At 54.2% G+C, this 19,593-nt stretch overlaps 2 protein-coding genes across 2 annotated transcripts; one reads left to right on the top strand and one right to left on the bottom strand.

Annotated features, from left to right (window-relative positions):
- Nucleotides 1-4,155: 4,155 nt before the first annotated feature.
- On the bottom strand, nucleotides 4,156-8,602 carry LOC308272283 (procathepsin L-like; the record flags this gene model as incomplete). Its single annotated transcript, XM_080709026.1, has 9 exons — nucleotides 4,156-4,255; nucleotides 4,669-4,786; nucleotides 5,631-5,793; nucleotides 6,234-6,458; nucleotides 6,586-6,732; nucleotides 6,812-6,934; nucleotides 7,169-7,305; nucleotides 8,038-8,112; nucleotides 8,449-8,602. 9 exons carry the CDS (start codon nucleotides 8,600-8,602, stop codon nucleotides 4,156-4,158), a joined length of 1,242 nt encoding a protein of 413 aa, XP_080565152.1.
- A 4,913-nt stretch (nucleotides 8,603-13,515) lies between these two features.
- LOC308272281 (procathepsin L-like) lies at nucleotides 13,516-17,963 on the top strand (the record flags this gene model as incomplete). Its single annotated transcript, XM_080709024.1, has 9 exons — nucleotides 13,516-13,669; nucleotides 14,006-14,080; nucleotides 14,813-14,949; nucleotides 15,186-15,308; nucleotides 15,388-15,534; nucleotides 15,662-15,886; nucleotides 16,326-16,488; nucleotides 17,333-17,450; nucleotides 17,864-17,963. 9 exons carry the CDS (start codon nucleotides 13,516-13,518, stop codon nucleotides 17,961-17,963), a joined length of 1,242 nt encoding a protein of 413 aa, XP_080565150.1.
- Between the last annotated feature and the right edge of the window lie 1,630 nt (nucleotides 17,964-19,593).

The raw sequence follows: 19,593 nt of genomic DNA, 5'->3' as shown, positions 1-19,593 counted from the left end.
AAGGCGCACCTCAGCAGGCACCAGAGCACGCACACGGGCGAGAGGCCCTTCGAGTGCCAGGACTGCAGGAAGCGCTTCTTCCACAAGTCCTCCCTCACCATCCACCAGCGGACGCACACCGGCGAGAAGCCCTACGAGTGCAAGAAGTGTAACAAGAGCTTCTACTGCAAGTCGGTGCTCACCGTGCACCAGCGCTCGCACACGGGCGAGAAGCCGTACGCCTGCGAGGAGTGCGGCAAGACCTTCTACTCCAAGCCGCACCTCATCGTGCACCAGCGCATCCACACGGGCGTCCGGCCCTACGCCTGCCAGGAGTGCAGGAAGACCTTCAACCACAAGCCCAACCTCATCGTGCACCAGAGGACGCACACGGGGGACAAGCCCTACGAGTGTGGCGTCTGCGGCAAGACCTTCTACCGCAAGTCACACCTCAGCATCCACCAGGGCACGCACACCGGCGAGAAGCCGCACGCGTGCCCGCACTGCAGCAAGACCTTCTTGCACAAGTCGTCCCTTGCCGTGCACCAGAAGACGCACTCGGGGGACAAGCCGCACGCGTGCGAGGCGTGCAGCAAGACCTTCCTGCACAAGTCGTCCCTTGCCGTGCACAAGAGGGCGCACACGGGCTACAAGCCGTTCGCCTGCGAGGCGTGCAGCAAGACCTTCTACTGCAAGTCCCACCTCACCGTGCACCAGCGGACGCACACCGGGGAGAAGCCCTATCAGTGCCAGGAGTGCGGAAAGGCCTTTCACCGCAAGTCCTCCCTCAGCCGCCATCAGGCGACCCACCGCAGCGAGAAGGAGTTCGAGTGCAGAGAGTGCAGGAAGACCTACTACCGGAAGTCATCCTTCACCATCCACCAGAGGACCCACGCGGAGAGGGCTGGCGAGCGCGGGGCGCTCTGCCACCTGAAGCCAGCTTCCCAGGGCGGCCGGCAGCTGGCACCGGGGCCCCACCCCAGAGCCCTAGTGAACGTGGGGAAAGCGTCTGTGAAGAGGCCCGCGCCGGCAGGTGTTCCAGAGCTCCCGCAGAGGAACCCCGTATAGCAGAGGCCGCTCTGCGTCCAGAGTCGGCTCCGCCCTGGGACGCGCCGCCTTTATGGGCAGCCTCGTGCGGGGCTGAGGGTCCCAGGAGAGTGGACGAGGCTATGCCCATCCCCTCCGGCCTCGCCCACCCAAGCCCGCCGCGCAAGTCTTGCCCAAGTGCTCCCGTGCTCTGCGCCGGACGCAAACGCTGCGCCCAGGGTGGCTTTCAGGTGTCGGGGTTTAGGACAAATGTAATCGATTGGAGAGAGAGCAGGTTTTCTTTTAGAAATCCCAAACTAGGCCGTTGTAGTTCACGTGAGTGAGAGATTCTGTTGAACTGCCGTACGTGATCTGTGTGCACTGCAGCCAATTCACTTTGACGCTTTCTGAGAGACGGAATGTCTCCTCGTACTGCAGAATTCACACGCACAGAAACGCGGGCTGCCGTCTTTCATTCTAAACTCGGCTTATGGAAAATGAATACAATGAGTCGGGCATGGTGGCACACGCAGTGGCTGGGAGGCTGAGACAGGAGGATTGCGGGCTGGAGACCAGCCTCAGCAACCTAGCAAGACCTGTTACCAAATTTAAAATCTAAGCAATCATAAGGAAAAATGACAAGACTTGAGAAGGCTTTGCCAGGCAGGGACATCTCATTAAGCACTGAATAAAGTAAATGTTCATAAATTCCTTAGTTGTGTGAGAACAGCTTCCAAATTTATTAGAAATTAATAATGAAAAGAAACTACCAATTCATGTAATTTGGATGTTGCTTTTCAAATGAGAGTGTTAAATATTGGAAATTATTTTAAAGATTTAAAATTATTTATATCAATAAATAAATGAGTGGTGATACTGTTTGTCAGCTCACATTGGGCTGTGTGTTGGAAACGTTCGTGGTTACACCGGACGGTGGTCGTGGCCACTGACACCTGGTAGCGGGTAGAGGCCCCACGTGCTTTCATGAACCTCCAGCGTACAGAACATCCCAGCGTACGCAGGCAGCTCATGTATGTGACTATTTTAACAAGTTTTCCTTCATGGAACCAAGCCTAACTGCAGTGTATGTGTGTGTTGGGGGCGCGGAGCACTGGGGCTTGAGCCCAGGGCGTTCTGCCTCAGCCACATCCCATTCCTATCTTGCTTTGGTACAGGTCCTTGCTAAGTGGCTGAGGTTGGCCTCCAACATGTGTTTGTTGAGGCTGACCTTGAACCTGTGATCTTGCTGTCTCGGCCTCCCAAGTATTGGGATTACAGGCTTGCACCACTACACCTAGCTCCTCCATTTTTTCTTACACAATGATATGTCTTTGTGTGTCTGGGAGCTGAGATAGGAGGATTGTTGGTTTGAAACCTGCCTCAGCAACTTAGACCTTATTTTTAAATAAAATATAAAATAGGTTTGGGGGTGTGGCCTGGAGGTAGAAGGCTCCTGGGTTTCATCCCCAGTACCCTTCTCACACACACACACACACACACACACACACACACACACACAAAGATACCTTGAGTAAGAAAAACGGGGAGGAGTGATGGTGCAAGCCTGTAGTTCCAATACGTGGGAAACTGAGACAGCAAGGTCACAGGTTCAAGGTCAGCCTCAACGAGTAGTCAATCTCAGCAAACTAGGGCGACTGTTTCAAAAGTAAACAAATATTTAAAAAGAGGGCTAGAATTTGGGCGTGGTGCTCCAGTACTTGGGAGGCTGAGAAAAAGACTGTAAGTTTGAAAACAGCCACAACTTAGTGAGGTCCTTAGCAACTTAGTGAGACCGTTTCAAAAACTAAAAAAGCCAGGCATGGTGGCACAAGCTTGTAATCCCCGCGCTTGGGAGGCTGAGACAGGAGGATCGCACAGGTTCGAAGCCAGCCTCAGCTACTCAGTGGGGCTCTCAGCAACTTAGTGAGACCTTGTTTCCAAATAAAGCATAAAATAGGTCTGGGAGTGTATCCCGGAGGTAGAAAAGCCCCTGGGTTCCACCCCTAGTAACACACACACACACACACACACACACACACACACACAGTCAAAAAAAAAAAAAAAAAGAACAGGGCGTGGTGGCGCACACTTGTAATCCCAGCACTTGGGAGGCTGAAACAGGAGGATTGCACAGGTTCGAAGCCAGCCTCAGCTACTTAGTGAGATCCTGTTTCCAAATAAAACATGAAATAGGTCTGGGAGTATAGCCCCAAGGCAGAAAAGCCTCTGGGTTCCACCTCCAGTACCACACACACACACACACACACACACACACACACACACACACACAAATAGGGCTGTGGGTATAGCTTGGGGTTAGAATGCCCCTGGGTTAAATTCTTATATGGCAAAACAGAGAAAACAGCAGCAACAACAAAATTAATCACGGGGAGCTATAAACTTACCTGGTAAAAGTATGTTACAAATTCAGAATGCTCTAATATTACGAATAGTGTATATATTGGCATTCCTATCTTTAGTGTGAAGACTCAAAACCAGCAATACGGAAGGGCATTAATATGTTAAGAAATAACCAAGATATAAAAATGTAAAATGAGACATGAAAACTTCACAAGGCAGCCGGGCATGCCTGCAAATAGAGGATTATAGGTTCAAGGCCAGCCAGCCTCAGTAGTTTAGCCAGAAGGTTTCAAAATAAAAAAGGGGAGGGGTAGAGCCAGATGTGGTGGCACACGCTTGTAATCCCCGCGCTTGGGAGGCAGAGACAGAAGGATCGCGCAGGTTCAAAGCCAGCCTTGCTGGCTTAAGAGACCCTGTTTCCAAATAAAATATAAAAAATAGGTGCTGGGAGTGTAGCCTGGACGTAGAAGGGTTCTATCCCTGGTACCGACAACAACAAAAAATCAGAAGACCCTCCTTCCCGCCCACTACTGTTGCAATGAAGGTGTGCTTCTAAAGATGGAATTCATGCATCTCTATTAGAAAGTATCCATAATCATAACAGAGCTCAATAATGCAACAATGATACATCCATAATTACAGGCATATTACTTTATTAAAATAAAAGTGCCACGTCAGGAAGGAGCTCTTCCAGGATTCCTGTGGGCTCCACACAGGAGGAGCTGCTCTGCAGAAGAGGAAATCCCAGGTCGGGGTGCACTGGCCGGCGCGTCCCTCCTTCTCCACAGCTCACACTGTGGGGTAGCTGGCCTCGGAGGCGATGCCACACGCGTTGTTGCGGTCTTTAGCCATCTTGACGTAGCCATCCATGCCCCATCGTGCTCCCCAGCTGCAGGAAGAGCAAGTTCTCCATTTCACACAAAGAAAAAGCACCATGGCTTTGTTAACGATCAGACCTCATCTAAACAGCACGCTCATCTGGACAGACAACAGGAGAGCCAATGCTTTGTTCACTGTTTGCGATCGATCACTCAGCCACACTCCGGTCCTTTTTACTTTCATCGTGAAACAGCAGCGTCTTGCTGAGTTATCACACGCTGGCCTCGATTTCCTGATCCTCTAGTCTCAGCCCCCCAAGCCCTGGGATGACAGGCACATGTCACCATGCCTGGTAACAGTAGGCTGACATTATAATCTTGACAGCTCTGTGTCCACCTTGAGTGGGATGACACTCCCCTCCCGGGACCCGTATCCTAATGCCTCCTTGTGAATTTCCAGACAACTGTTGCGGGCAGTCTGTACCTGTTCTTGACCAGCCAGTACTTATTGCCATCCGAGGTCTTCCCTTCAGAGCCATAGCCCACCACCAGGACGGCATGATTCAGGTGGCGGCTGCTGCAGGCTGGCTCGTAGTAGATGCCTGAAAAGTAGAATCCGGCGGGGTGACAGCTCGAGGACCTGACGGCCCAGGGCCACCCACACTAGGAGGAATGTGCAGATTCACTCACAAGACCTGAACTCGGTGAGACTGAGCTCGGATCCCTGCTCATCAAGGCTAGGAACCTAGGCGCTCGTGCAAAACAGCAGACATGCACATGGCACGGATCTCTTCACTAAGACCTGTCTACATGCCCAAAGGCTACTGTGTAAAAGCCTGCAGTTCTACTTAGAGGATGTCTCTCTAAGAAAAGAGCAAATCACAAAAGTACTGGAGTCGAGGGACTCTTAAGATGTCCCTAGGGAAATAGAAAATGTGGGTAAATCTTAAAGAAGCAATCGGAATATGTGAGTAAGGTAAACAATTCAGGTCACGCAGAGCTTTTTTTAAATTATGAAGTACTCGTATTCATGGGAATATGATTACAATAAGGATCGTCAAGCAGAGACATCATGTACAAAATATGCAATTCACACACCAAAGGTGTTAGGTAAACGTTAGATACTAAAGAGTCCATCGAGCTGAAATGTATGCTGTGGTGGAATTGCAGTGGTTTATTTATTGAATTTATTTCTTTCCTTGCTGTAACAGGGACGGAACCCAGGGGCATTCTACCTTCGAACTAGACCCCCAGCCTGTTTTATTCTTTATTTTGAAACAGGGTCTCAGTGAGTTGCAAAGAGCCTCACTAAATAACTGAGGCTGTTCGCGAACCATGATCCTTCTATCTCAGCCTGTCTAATGCTGGGATTACAATCGTGTGCCACCATGCCCAGCTTGGAGTTACAGCTTCTGCGCACCGCTTTTTAGAAAGAAATATGCGTACCGTCTTTATAGAACTGGAAGGACAACTGGCTTGCATCAATGGCAACAGCGATGGGCCCCACGCTGGCCACGGCCTCCATGAGCGCCTTCTCCTGGGCGGGGACCTGCACCAGGCCCGTGTCGTTGGCCACAGCGCTGCCAGGTTTGTATCTACAGGGGCCATCCTGGAAGGTAGAGGAGAGCCGACCAATGCCCCCAAATCCCGGGGAGCCCAAGAACGAGCACAGCCCCCACAGTCGGCAGCGTAGGACCCCAGCTGCACCATCGTGTGTGAAATGCTCTGAGTTGCTGAGGACTGAGAGCGGGCTCACACAGCTGCCATGAGAGCCCGAGGTGTCCTGTCCTCCAGCACTGCCACGCAGAAGGACCTGGGGTTATAGGCCAGGGGCCTGCTCGTCCTCCATTAATACAGAGCAAGGACCGCTGGATGAAGGCAGCCACCAGCCAGTGACACAAAGGCTGCTAACAGGAGAGGCCTGAGTGTCGGCAGATGCCAACCTGGATGCCAGTGAGGACGGGGCTGGAGGAGAATGGGCATCGGTGTGGCCTGTGCCCGCGCCGCACTGCCGGGAGGCGAGCCGGGGCCTGACACGGGAGGCCTTACCTTGGCTTCGTACGGGTAGGATTTCTCGGAGTCCAGGCCTCCGTTGTCCTTGACGTATTGGAAGGCGGCGTTGACTATGCCCCCTTTACAGCCCTTGTTGCCTTGGGGCCGAGAACAGTCCACCAGGTTCTGCTCGCTCAGGGAGACCAGCTGGCCGGTCTTGCGGAACATCTGGCCCTCGAGGGCCCCCGTGGCGCTGAAAGCCCAGCAGGAGCCACAGCGGCCCTGGGGAGGCGAGAGCGGGCTGTGCTGAGGACCAGGCAGGGGGCCGGGGCATCCACCGACCCCTCCGCAGCCCGGCCCGGGCACAGCGCTCCACGGCGCGGAGACGAGCCCGCACCGCGCTCCGTACCTGGTCCTTCACGGCCGTCACGTAGCCCTTCTTCCTCCAGTCCACGGCCTCGGGCACCGGGCCGCCCAGGGGCTGGTGGAACACTGGGCCCTTGGTGCTCCTCTGCGCTGTAAAGCCGCCGCGCCTCTGCAGGAATTCCTCGGGAGTCTGGGGGGAAGCGGGGCCGCTGTTGGGGAGGCCAGCGGGGGAGAGGAGCCAGGGGGGCCCGACCGAGCCCCGCACTCACCATGTCCCCGAAGGCGTTCATCTCCATGCGGAAGCTGCGCCTCCCCAGGCCGTGCTCAGCATTGTGCAGCTGGATGGTCCTCAGATTCTCCTCCCACACGGCCCTCCTCTGGCCTTCTTCCTCCTGGAGCACAGGACCCCAGGGTCTTGATTTCCTGGCACCCAGCGCAGCTCACGGGGGATTTGAACATGCGGAGGCAGAGGAATGGCGTCCGCGTGCTTCCCACCTGGGCTGCTCCCAGGCCCACGCCCAGGACGCCTGCCCTCGGGTCCCTGTGGGGACAGCTGGCTTCCAGCCACTCTCTCCCACCACTCCCAAGGGCAGCCCTTCCCCCGGCCCACAGCTCGCTGCACCCACCTCGCTGTAGGATTTCCCGTGTCTGGCCTTCCACTCGTGCCACTGGGCATGGAGCTGGCTGTCAGGCTTCGGGGCAGCCGAGGCCGCTCCCAAGCAAAGGAGGGCGAGAAGGAGAGAGGCCTTCATGCTGCAGAAACCTGCAGAGGGGACGGAACACGCGCCTGCTCAGACCCATGCTTCCACAAGGCCGCCATCTTACTCCGCCTGAGAAACTCAGACTGCCCGGTGGAGCACAGGACTTAAATCATCTCTAACCTGCAGCCCAAGGCTCCGGAGAGGTGAGCAGGGGCAGGATCACACTCAAGGCCTGTGTTTGGTGGGCCACCGAAGGCAGTGTGGCCCCAGAGCTCTGGCCTTGGGTAGCGTGCACGGGGAGCCCTGAGCTCAGACGTGCGCAGGCCTTCTGGTTCAGAAGCTGAAGGAAGGACTAGGTCAGGAAGGCAGCTGCCCCTGGTACAGGGGTCACCTCCTCAGAGCTCCTGTCCACCTCATCCCAAGCTCAGCAAGGGTCCCCAGAGGTGGGCGGCCCGGCTCCTCCTTCTTGGCCAACACAGAGCAGGAAATGAGGCGTCTTGGGCTTCCCTCTCTCCCCCAGCCCTGCCTTTAGGTCCCATTTGGTACTGGGGGTGGAACCCCGGGCATTCTCCCCCCAAGCTACAGCCCAAGCCTTTTTTGTGTCTAACTCTGAAAGAGGGTCTGGCTACGTTGCTGAGGTCTCACTAAGTTCTGGGGCTGGCCTTGAACATGCAGTCCTCCTGGACCTCTCTTCTTTACTAAATCCTTTCTGGAAAGTTCCTCTGCTGGACTGCAGCCTGGAGGTCAGAGCCAGCAGTGTGCGCTGTGGATGGAGCAGCCTCTCCAGGCTCCACCTCGGCTCAGGCTCAGGCTCAGGCCGGCCATGTCCACCGAGCTGCAGGTGGCTGGCCAGGGCGCGCCTCTCCTCTCTGCACAAGCCAGTCCAGGATGCTAGCTTTTACCTGGACGTTATGGGCAGAGGATGGTCCCTGTTGGCTCAGAAAGCAAGGCTCATGGTGGCCGGAGGTGCTCTCCAGCTGACCTGTCCCCCAGCCAGCCAGGCTGAGAGCTTTGAACCCCAGGATGGACCCCAGCGCTCTGGGCACCTCCTAGGTTCCCCAGATGCCCTCCCTGCTTCCCTGCCCAATGCTGGCAGGGATGCGGAAGCTTTCTCCTTCCTGGGATCCTGCGGCCTTCTGACTGTCCTGCAGGGTCCCCTTCTCCAATGTGTCCCCAAGGAGCCTGGCCCAGCCAGGAGCACTCACCTGGGTGGGCGCAGATGCACAGGTGCTCTCCACAGACTCGGCCCTGCAGGGGTCCAGGAGGTCCCAGCACAAGGCCCAGCTGTCCCTGTGGGGCTTTAAAGCTCCTGTCTGAAGCCTCGCTGGACCGCCCCTTGCCGCTTGTGCGCGGCGCCATTGGCTGGTTCACTGCTCAGACTGGGTCCCACTTTCTCAGAGCCAGGCTGGCCTTTGTGGGCCCCGAGGGGAAGAGCAGGTCCCCAGGTCATAGTAGCAAGACAGAGCCCTGGAGGGCCCACAACCGTGTCCCCGGAGGGCTCCTTGGCTGGTGGCTCCGGACAGATGTGCACAGCTGGGCCTTGTTCACCTTCAGCCCCCTGGGCTTTTCCTCCCACCCGAGGCTTGGGGCTGGAATCTCCTGCAGCTCTGGGGCCAGTTTCTTCCAGCCAAGTCCCCTTCTTCCACCCCGAGCTAAGGAGGGGCTGGTAGGCAGAGAACAGTCCTGGAGACAGTTTGAGTTTCGGGGTGAGGTGCAGGTGGGGGTCAGAAAGACAGTACTCGGGTGTTGTTCAGGGCCAAAGCCAGGGTAAAGGAGCCACCTGAGGGAGGGGGTCCTGGCTGGGGGCTCTGTGGGTGGGCCTCCCTGCACTCTGCTGGCTTCTCCCTTCCTGCTCTTTACCCAATCCCACACAGGCGCTATTTTCAGCCCTGTCTTGACATTTAATTTACAAAATTTCTTTTAACCCTAGGCATGTTATCCCAGGACTCGAAAGGTTGAAACTGGAAGAAATCAGGGTTGAAGGCAGCCCCAGCAATTTAGTGAGGCTCAGTAACTTAGTGAGACCCTGTTTCCTAACAATAAAATAAAAAGGGCTGGGGGTGTAGCTCAGAGGTAGAATACCCCTGAGTTCAGTCCTCAGTACCACGCACACACACACACACACACACACACACACACACACACACGCGCGCGCGCGCATGCACATTTAAGGACCTTTCAGCCTGGGAACAGTGAGAATGCACTCTCAAAAGGGCTGTGGCTCTAGTAGTGGCCGTGCATCTCAGGTTTAATCCTCAGCACTGCAAAAAGAGATGGAGAATAGGAAAATGCTTTAAATGGAGGGCGTGTGTGTATGTGTGTGTGTAAGAGAAAGACAGAGAGATACACAGAGAGAACAACAAATTTCTAAACCTTTATCATGTTTTTTAATATATAAAAATTTATTGTAGCCAAATTTTTTGTGCATGCCTCTAACTGAGGTATTTTGGAGGCGGGGACAGGTGGGTCACGATAGCGCAGAGGTAGAAAGTCCTGGGTTCAATCCCTAATACAAAACAAAATTATAAAAAAAAGAATAAAGATTTAAATCTCATCATGTTCAGGGTCCTTTTTTTTTGGTAGTACTGGGGTTCCTGGAAGCCCTTCTACCTCCGGGCTACACTCCCAGACCTATTTTTACATTTTTATTTGGAAACAGGGTCTCCTAAGCCAGCTCGGCTGGCCTCGAACCTGCGCGATCCTCCTGTCTCTGCCTCCCAGGCGCGGGGATGACAAGCGTGCGCCACCACGCCCGGCCCCAATGCCTTTTTCAACGCATATTTTGACTTTGATAAAATAGTGCCTTCCTATTCATAAGCTTGTTTTTATTTAAATTTAATCAGTCCGAAGGAGCACAATCAGCCCTGTAGTTTTTCGCTGTGGTAGAACTTCCATGACACAGATACGATCCTTGTCTCCACGTTCAGGCGCACGGTCAGTGGCCTCAGGTGTCCCCTCAGCACAGCAGCGTGCCAGACTGTATTCATCTTCTCTGCTGGACTTTGGATCTACTAAAGAGGAATTCTCCTTGTCAGTCCCCACCTACAGCATCCAGTCCACTACTGCTGTGGGCAAATGTTTGTACCTCCCCAGGTCGTGTCAAAATTTAATGCCAATGTAACAACACCAAGGGGTGGGAGCGTCAGGAGATGAGTGGCTCCACGGTCGCTGGCCACAGAGTTCCTTTGCCTGCTGGGTTGAACACAGTCCACTGTACGTAGGTTTTATCTGTTCACTTCTTGGTGGATGTTTGGTGGTTTCCACGTTTGGCTCTTGTTGATAAGGTGGCTGTCAACATTGGTGTGCAAATATCGTTTCCAGTTCCTGCTTTCCTTCCCGTTGGGTGTATATTCAGAAGTGGAATAGCTGGGTGTATAAGTCTCTGCTTGTTTTTTATTTTTTTTTCAGGTTGCCCAGAGTAGACGCACCATCATCCCTTGAGTGCACAAAGGCTCTGATTTCTCAACATCTCAACACTTGTTATTTTCTCTTCCTCGCTCTCTTTCTGAAAATAGCCATCTTAATTTGTGTAAGCGGCACCTCAGTGCATTTTTCCAACGGTTCATGTCTCGGGGTAGCTTTGCTTCTGCTCACTGGTCCTTTCTGTACTCACCCATTCCTTGGTGGGTTGTTTTGTTGCTGTTGAGTTTTGGGAGCGTGTGAGTGTGTGTGAGTGTGTGTGTGTGTGTGTGTGATTGGTGACTGAACCCAGGCCTGTGTGTGTCTGTGTGTTGGCCTAGAAATTTTCATTATCCTGTCCCAGCCTCTGGACTCACTGGGAGTCCAGGGTGCCCCCACCCCCAGCAGTTCTTTAGCATTCTGGATATTATTTCTTTATCAGATGAACCACTTGCAAATATTTTCTCTAGTTCTGTGGATTGCTTTTTCTCTATGTTGATAGTATTATTTAATAAAGTTGTTAACTGAAGAAACCCAATATATCTATTTCTTTTCTCTCTTTCTGTCCTTTTTCGGGGGTACAGGGAATTAAACTCGGCAGCATTCCTCCTCTGAGCTGCACCCCAGCCCTATTTATTTATTTATTTATTTATTTATTTATTTTTGGTTTTAAAATAGGATCTCACTACAATGCTGAGGGCCTTGATAAATTGCTGAGGTTGGCCTTGAACCTGGGTCCTCCTGTCTCAGCCTCCCAAGCACAGGGATTATGGGCATGTGTCACTGTACCCAGTTTATCTTTTATTTCGTGTGACTTTTTTTTTTAAGGTTGTGTCCCACGATCATTACAAAATCCATGTCATGAACTTTTCCGTTTCCTCTTAGGAGAAGAAAGATCTCCTCTCGTTTAGGGGAACCACGACCACTCTTCTGCCAGGTAAATTATAACAAACAAATACACACTAACCTTCTCCCTGCCTTTTGGTCTAGGAGTTGGCCATACAGAAATTCTCTGCCTGCCTTGTGTAATCGTAGGCTTAAGACCCTCACCTGCCCCAATCATGAAAAGGAGGAGTGTTACGCAGAGTCCAAGAAGATCAGGACAGACGAGCCGTGTGGGCCTCCCAGAGAAGAGGATGCTGAGCCGGGGCCTGCGCCCTCATTCCTCCCTCCAGCACAGCCACTGGTTTGACAAACTCAACCCTGGGCGCCCGAGGCACCAGGAAGGACTGAGAACCCCAAGGCCAGGGGAGGCCTGAGCTCCCAGGGCCATGTCTCCCCTGGAGGTAGGAACCCTCTCGCCTGCTGTCTGTCACGCTGCAAGGATAAGGAGACAGGTGAAGCCACGTCCAGAAAACAGCCACAGGGCTGGTGTGACGGGTGGTGGGCAGCACGGCGGCAACAGTTACCCAGTGACATCTGGTAAAGCAGGCCGGGGCGACCATGCAGGGCCAGAGCAGTACTCCACAGGGCCACTGCAGTACTGAGCGAGACCGGGCTGAGCCCTAAACATGGCTCAAGTGGGAGAATTATCCTAACCCAGGAGCGGGGGGCGCCAGTAAATGGAAAACTACCAAGGAGAACACTGGGGGAGGGGATCTGCCCAAACAGACCTAACAGGTGCCAGGTGCCTTAATGCGCACCTGCAAACCCAGCAACGTGGGGGACTGAGACGGGGGAGGACGGAGTCAGTTACAGATGTCGAAGATGAAGACTCTGGACACAGTGGCAGACACCTGTAATCCCAGTACCTGGAAGGCTAACTTGGGATTGTGGGTTAGAGGTGAGCTCTGGCAATTTAGTGAAATCCTAAGAAAAGAATACCAAGTAAAATGTCTGTATGGAGGGGGTAGCTCAGATGTAGAATATCCCTGAGTCCAAACCCAAGTACTGCAAAAACAAACAAATAAATGAATTTCGTCAAAGGCAGAGCTAAGACTAGGCCATTTCGCGATTGGTAGTCCTCCTGCCTCTGCTTCCACAGAGGGTGGGATTACAGGAAGCACCAGCGCACTCAACCCATACCCCACACATGAGAGCCTAAAACGTTATTAAAGGAAATTTCTTTTTTTATATATTTTATTTGGAAACAGGGTCTCACTAAGTTGCTAAGAGCCTCACTAGGTAGCTGAAGCTGGCTGTGAACCGGTGCGATCCTCCTGTCTCAGCCTCCCAAGCGCGGGGATTACAAGTGTGCACCACCACGCATGGCTAAAGGAAATTTCTTAAATTAACTCTCAAGACAGATGTCAGGAAAACCTAACCCAAAACACAGAGAGACGAAAATCCAAGCAGTTTCTGAGATTTGTGTTGCTTTTCTCCTTTTTATTGACATATATAATTTTTGAAATAGCTCCTATGTGTGGGTTTGGGTAAAGAGCAGGAAGGGAGAAGCCAGCAGGGTGCAGGGAGGCCCACCCACAGAGCCCCCAGCCAGGACCCCCTCCCTCAGGTGGCTCCTTTACCCTGGCTTTGGCCCTGAACAACACCCGAGTACTGTCTTTCTGACCCCCACCTGCACCTCACCCCGAAACTCAAACTGTCTCCAGGACTGTTCTCTGCCTACCAGCCCCTCCTTAGCTCGGGGTGGAAGAAGGGGACTTGGCTGGAAGAAACTGGCCCCAGCGCTGCAGGAGATTCCAGACCCAAGCCTCAGGTGGGAGGAAAAGCCCAGGGGGCTGAAGGTGAACAAGGCCCAGCTGTGCACATCTGTCCGGAGCCACCAGCCAAGGAGCCCTCCGGGGACACGGTTGTGAGCCCTCCAGGGCTCTGTCTTGCTACTATGACCTGGGGACCTGCTCTTCCCCTCGGGGCCCACAAAGGCCAGCCTGGCTCTGAGAAAGTGGGACCCAGTCTGAGCAGTGAACCAGCCAATGGCGCCGCGCACAAGCGGCAAGGGGCGGTCCAGCGAGGCTTCAGACAGGAGCTTTAAAGCCCCACAGGGACAGCTGGGCCTTGTGCTGGGACCTCCTGGACCCCTGCAGGGCCGAGTCTGTGGAGAGCACCTGTGCATCTGCGCCCACCCAGGTGAGTGCTCCTGGCTGGGCCAGGCTCCTTGGGGACACATTGGAGAAGGGGACCCTGCAGGACAGTCAGAAGGCCGCAGGATCCCAGGAAGGAGAAAGCTTCCGCATCCCTGCCAGCATTGGGCAGGGAAGCAGGGAGGGCATCTGGGGAACCTAGGAGGTGCCCAGAGCGCTGGGGTCCATCCTGGGGTTCAAAGCTCTCAGCCTGGCTGGCTGGGGGACAGGTCAGCTGGAGAGCACCTCCGGCCACCATGAGCCTTGCTTTCTGAGCCAACAGGGACCATCCTCTGCCCATAACGTCCAGGTAAAAGCTAGCATCCTGGACTGGCTTGTGCAGAGAGGAGAGGCGCGCCCTGGCCAGCCACCTGCAGCTCGGTGGACATGGCCGGCCTGAGCCTGAGCCTGAGCCGAGGTGGAGCCTGGAGAGGCTGCTCCATCCACAGCGCACACTGCTGGCTCTGACCTCCAGGCTGCAGTCCAGCAGAGGAACTTTCCAGAAAGGATTTAGTAAAGAAGAGAGGTCCAGGAGGACTGCATGTTGAAGGCCAGCCCCAGAACTTAGTGAGACCTCAGCAACGTAGCCAGACCTCTTTCAGAGTTAGACACAAAAAAGGCTTGGGCTGTAGCTTGGGGGGAGAATGCCCGGGGTTCCACCCCCAGTACCAAATGGGACCTAAAGGCAGGGCTGGGGGAGAGAGGGAAGCCCAAGACGCCTCATTTCCTGCTCTGTGTTGGCCAAGAAGGAGGAGCCGGGCCGCCCACCTCTGGGGACCCTTGCTGAGCTTGGGATGAGGTGGACAGGAGCTCTGAGGAGGTGACCCCTGTACCAGGGGCAGCTGCCTTCCTGACCTAGTCCTTCCTTCAGCTTCTGAACCAGAAGGCCTGCGCACGTCTGAGCTCAGGGCTCCCCGTGCACGCTACCCAAGGCCAGAGCTCTGGGGCCACACTGCCTTCGGTGGCCCACCAAACACAGGCCTTGAGTGTGATCCTGCCCCTGCTCACCTCTCCGGAGCCTTGGGCTGCAGGTTAGAGATGATTTAAGTCCTGTGCTCCACCGGGGCAGTCTGAGTTTCTCAGGCGGAGTAAGATGGCGGCCTTGTGGAAGCATGGGTCTGAGCAGGCGCGTGTTCCGTCCCCTCTGCAGGTTTCTGCAGCATGAAGGCCTCTCTCCTTCTCGCCCTCCTTTGCTTGGGAGCGGCCTCGGCTGCCCCGAAGCCTGACAGCCAGCTCCATGCCCAGTGGCACGAGTGGAAGGCCAGACACGGGAAATCCTACAGCGAGGTGGGTGCAGCGAGCTGTGGGCCGGGGGACGGGCTGCCCTTGGGAGTGGTGGGAGAGAGTGGCTGGAAGCCAGCTGTCCCCACAGGGACCCGAGGGCAGGCGTCCTGGGCGTGGGCCTGGGGAGCAGCCCAGGTGGGAAGCACCCGGACGCCATTCCTCTGCCTCCGCATGTTCAAATCCCCCGTGAGCTGCGCTGGGTGCCAGGAAATCAAGACCCTGGGGTCCTGTGCTCGCAGGAGGAAGAAGGCCAGAGGAGGGCCGTGTGGGAGGAGAATCTGAGGACCATCCAGCTGCACAATGCTGAGCACGGCCTGGGGAGGCGCAGCTTCCGCATGGAGATGAACGCCTTCGGGGACATGGTGAGTGCGGGGCTCGGTCGGGCCCCCCTGGCTCCTCTCCCCCGCCGGCCTCCCCAACAGCGGCTCCGCTTCCCCCCAGACTCCCGAGGAATTCCTGCAGAGGCGCGGCGGCTTTACAGCGCAGAGGAGCACCAAGGGCCCAGTGTTCCACCAGCCCCTGGGCGGCCCGGTGCCCGAGGCCGTGGACTGGAGGAAGAAGGGCTACGTGACGGCCGTGAAGGACCAGGTACGGAGCGCGGTGCGGGCTCGTCTCCGCGCCGTGGAGCGCTGTGCCCGGGCCGGGCTGTGCAGGGGTCGGTGGATGCCCCGGCCCCCTGCCTGGTCCTCAGCACAGCCCGCTCTCGCCTCCCCAGGGCCGCTGTGGCTCCTGCTGGGCTTTCAGCGCCACGGGGGCCCTCGAGGGCCAGATGTTCCGCAAGACCGGCCAGTTGGTCTCCCTGAGCGAGCAGAACCTGGTGGACTGTTCTCGGCCCCAAGGCAACAAGGGCTGTAAAGGGGGCATAGTCAACGCCGCCTTCCAATATGTCAAGGACAACGGAGGCCTGGACTCCGAGAAATCCTACCCGTACGAAGCCAAGGTAAGGCCTCCCGTGTCAGGCCCCGGCTCGCCTCCCGGCAGTGCGGCGCGGGCACAGGCCACACCGATGCCCATTCTCCTCCAGCCCCGTCCTCACTGGCATCCAGGTTGGCATCTGCCGACACTCAGGCCTCTCCTGTTATCAGCCTTTGTGTCACTGGCTGGTGGCTGCCTTCATCCAGCGGTCCTTGCTCTGTATTAATGGAGGACGGGCAGGCCCCTGGCCTATACCCCAGGTCCTTCTGCGTGGCAGTGCTGGAGGACAGGACACCTCGGGCTCTCATGGCAGCTGTGTGAGCCCGCTCTCAGTCCTCAGCAACTCAGAGCATTTCACACGCGATGGTGCAGCTGGGGTCCTACGCTGCCGACTGTGGGGGCTGTGCTCGTTCTTGGGCTCCCCGGGATTTTAGGGCATGGGTCGGCTCTCCTCTACCTTCCAGGATGGCCCCTGTAGATACAAACCTGGCAGCGCTGTGGCCAACGACACGGGCCTGGTGCAGGTCCCCGCCCAGGAGAAGGCGCTCATGGAGGCCGTGGCCAGCGTGGGGCCCATTGCTGTTGCAATTGATGCAAGCCAGTTGTCCTTCCAGTTCTATAAAGACGGTACGCATATTTCTTTCTAAAAAGCGGTGCGCAGAAGCTGTAACTCCAAGCTGGGCATGGTGGCACACGATTGTAATCCCAGCATTAGACAGGCTGAGATAGAAGGATCATGGTTCGCGAACAGCCTCAGTCATTTAGTGAGGCCCTTTGCAACTCACTGAGACCCTGTTTCAAAATAAAGAATGAAACAGGCTGGGGGTCTAGTTCGAAGGTAGAATGCCCCTGGGTTCCGTCCCTGTTACAGCAAGGAAAGAAATAAATTCAATAAATAAACCACTGCAATTCCACCACAGCATACATTTCAGCTCGATGGACTCTTTAGTATCTAACGTTTACCTAACACCTTTGGTGTGTGAATTGCATATTTTGTACATGATGTCTCTGCTTGACGATCCTTATTGTAATCATATTCCCATGAATACGAGTACTTCATAATTTAAAAAAAGCTCTGCGTGACCTGAATTGTTTACCTTACTCACATATTCCGATTGCTTCTTTAAGATTTACCCACATTTTCTATTTCCCTAGGGACATCTTAAGAGTCCCTCGACTCCAGTACTTTTGTGATTTGCTCTTTTCTTAGAGAGACATCCTCTAAGTAGAACTGCAGGCTTTTACACAGTAGCCTTTGGGCGTGTAGACAGGTCTTAGTGAAGAGATCCGTGCCATGTGCATGTCTGCTGTCTTGCACGAGCGCCTAGGTTCCTAGCCTTGATGAGCAGGGATCCGAGCTCAGTCTCACCGAGTTCAGGTCTTGTGAGTGAATCTGCACATTCCTCCTAGTGTGGGTGGCCCTGGGCCGTCAGGTCCTCGAGCTGTCACCCCGCCGGATTCTACTTTTCAGGCATCTACTACGAGCCAGCCTGCAGCAGCCGCCACCTGAATCATGCCGTCCTGGTGGTGGGCTATGGCTCTGAAGGGAAGACCTCGGATGGCAATAAGTACTGGCTGGTCAAGAACAGGTACAGACTGCCCGCAACAGTTGTCTGGAAATTCACAAGGAGGCATTAGGATACGGGTCCCGGGAGGGGAGTGTCATCCCACTCAAGGTGGACACAGAGCTGTCAAGATTATAATGTCAGCCTACTGTTACCAGGCATGGTGACATGTGCCTGTCATCCCAGGGCTTGGGGGGCTGAGACTAGAGGATCAGGAAATCGAGGCCAGCGTGTGATAACTCAGCAAGACGCTGCTGTTTCACGATGAAAGTAAAAAGGACCGGAGTGTGGCTGAGTGATCGATCGCAAACAGTGAACAAAGCATTGGCTCTCCTGTTGTCTGTCCAGATGAGCGTGCTGTTTAGATGAGGTCTGATCGTTAACAAAGCCATGGTGCTTTTTCTTTGTGTGAAATGGAGAACTTGCTCTTCCTGCAGCTGGGGAGCACGATGGGGCATGGATGGCTACGTCAAGATGGCTAAAGACCGCAACAACGCGTGTGGCATCGCCTCCGAGGCCAGCTACCCCACAGTGTGAGCTGTGGAGGAGGGACGCGCCGGCCAGTGCACCCCGACCTGGGATTTCCTCTTCTGCAGAGCAGCTCCTCCTGTGTGGAGCCCACAGGAATCCTGGAAGAGCTCCTTCCTGACGTGGCACTTTTATTTTAATAAAGTAATACGCCTGTAATTATGGATGTATCATTGTTGCATTATTGAGCTCTGTTATGATTATGGATACTTTCTAATAGAGATGCATGAATTCCATCTTTCAAAATAAAAATAAACAGTCAGGTATTGGTGGCACACATTTGCAATCCCAGTTCTTGGGAGGCTGAGACAGGAGGATCGCGGGGTTATGGCCAGCCTCAGCTACTTTGTGAGGCCCATCTCAAGTGAATGAAACCCTTTCCAAATAATAGGGTGTTTCTCGTGGTTAAAGACCCCTGAGTCTATCCCTAGTACCACATCCCCCAAAAAGATTAAAAAAATATTCATCTTTTTTTTTTGCGGTATTGGGGATGTAACCCAAGGGCATTTTATCTCTGAGATATACCCCCATAACTATTTTATTCTTTTTTTATTTGGAAACAGGGTCTTACTAAGCTGCAGAGGTCTCACTCAACTGCTGAAGGTGGCTTCAAACTTGCAGTTCTCTTGTGTCAGCCTCCCAAGTACTGGGATTCCAAGTGTTCACCACCATGCCCGGCTGATTTCTGTTTTTGATGCCCTGGCTTTCTGTGTAGTCACCCGTGTGATTTGGCTCTGAGACACACCTGAACGTGGCATCGTACCCGAGGGGGGCAGGTGGCTCTTCTGGTTATAAACCCTAGAGTTCCACACTTGTCCAGGCTTTGCTCTCCAAGAAATTCATGCTTCAATTCACGTCAGTTCTCTAAACCCATGCTACTCTGTGACAGGAGATGAGGTCTTGGGCTGGTTCCTCCACAGAGCCGGAGTTGAGTGACCCTGCTGTCCAGCCCTCAGCACTGTCCACACCTGCCTGTCCAGATGAGCACTCAGCAGCCATCGGGGCGATCAGAGTGAACATCGCTGTTCCTGGCCTGGAACCACTGTGCCTGGTTAGGGATTCCTTTGAGATGCTAATTTTATTTCTTTTGGGTGTCCACCCAGCAGCGGCATGCTGGACCAGATGGGTTTTGGAGGAAACTTCTTACTGTTTTCCTACCTCACTTTTATTATTTTTAATTTTTTTTATTTATTAAATTTTTCAGTACTGGGGATGAGACCCAGGGGCATTCTACCTCTGAGTTACACCCCCAGCCCTATTTTTTATTCTTTATTTTGAATCAGGGTCCCACTGAGTTGGAAGGAGCCTCACTAAGTAGCTGAGGTTGGCCGTAAACCAGGATCCTCCCGTCTCAGCCTCCCGAATGCTGGGATCACAAGCGTGCGCCACCACGCTCAGATGCTTTTAAATCAGATCCTGCTGTTGCTGCTGTGTGGAGCTGCTTTGGCTATTCTCCGTCCGGGGTGTTCTGTGGTGCCAGATGAATTTTGTGATTATGGTTGTCTAGTCTCTGAAGAATGCCATTGGCATTTTGATAGGGGTGTTGTTGAATCTATACATCCTTTCAGGGACCAGGAATGTTAGTTTTTCCTATTCATGAGCATGGGATATCTTTTCTCTTTGTCTTTTTTTTTTTTTT

The sequence above is a fragment of the Muscardinus avellanarius genome (assembly GCF_963383645.1).
Source record: "Muscardinus avellanarius genome assembly, chromosome: 13".
Classification (NCBI taxonomy): Eukaryota; Metazoa; Chordata; class Mammalia; order Rodentia; family Gliridae; genus Muscardinus; species Muscardinus avellanarius.
This window is presented reverse-complemented; position numbering and strand designations above follow the sequence as displayed.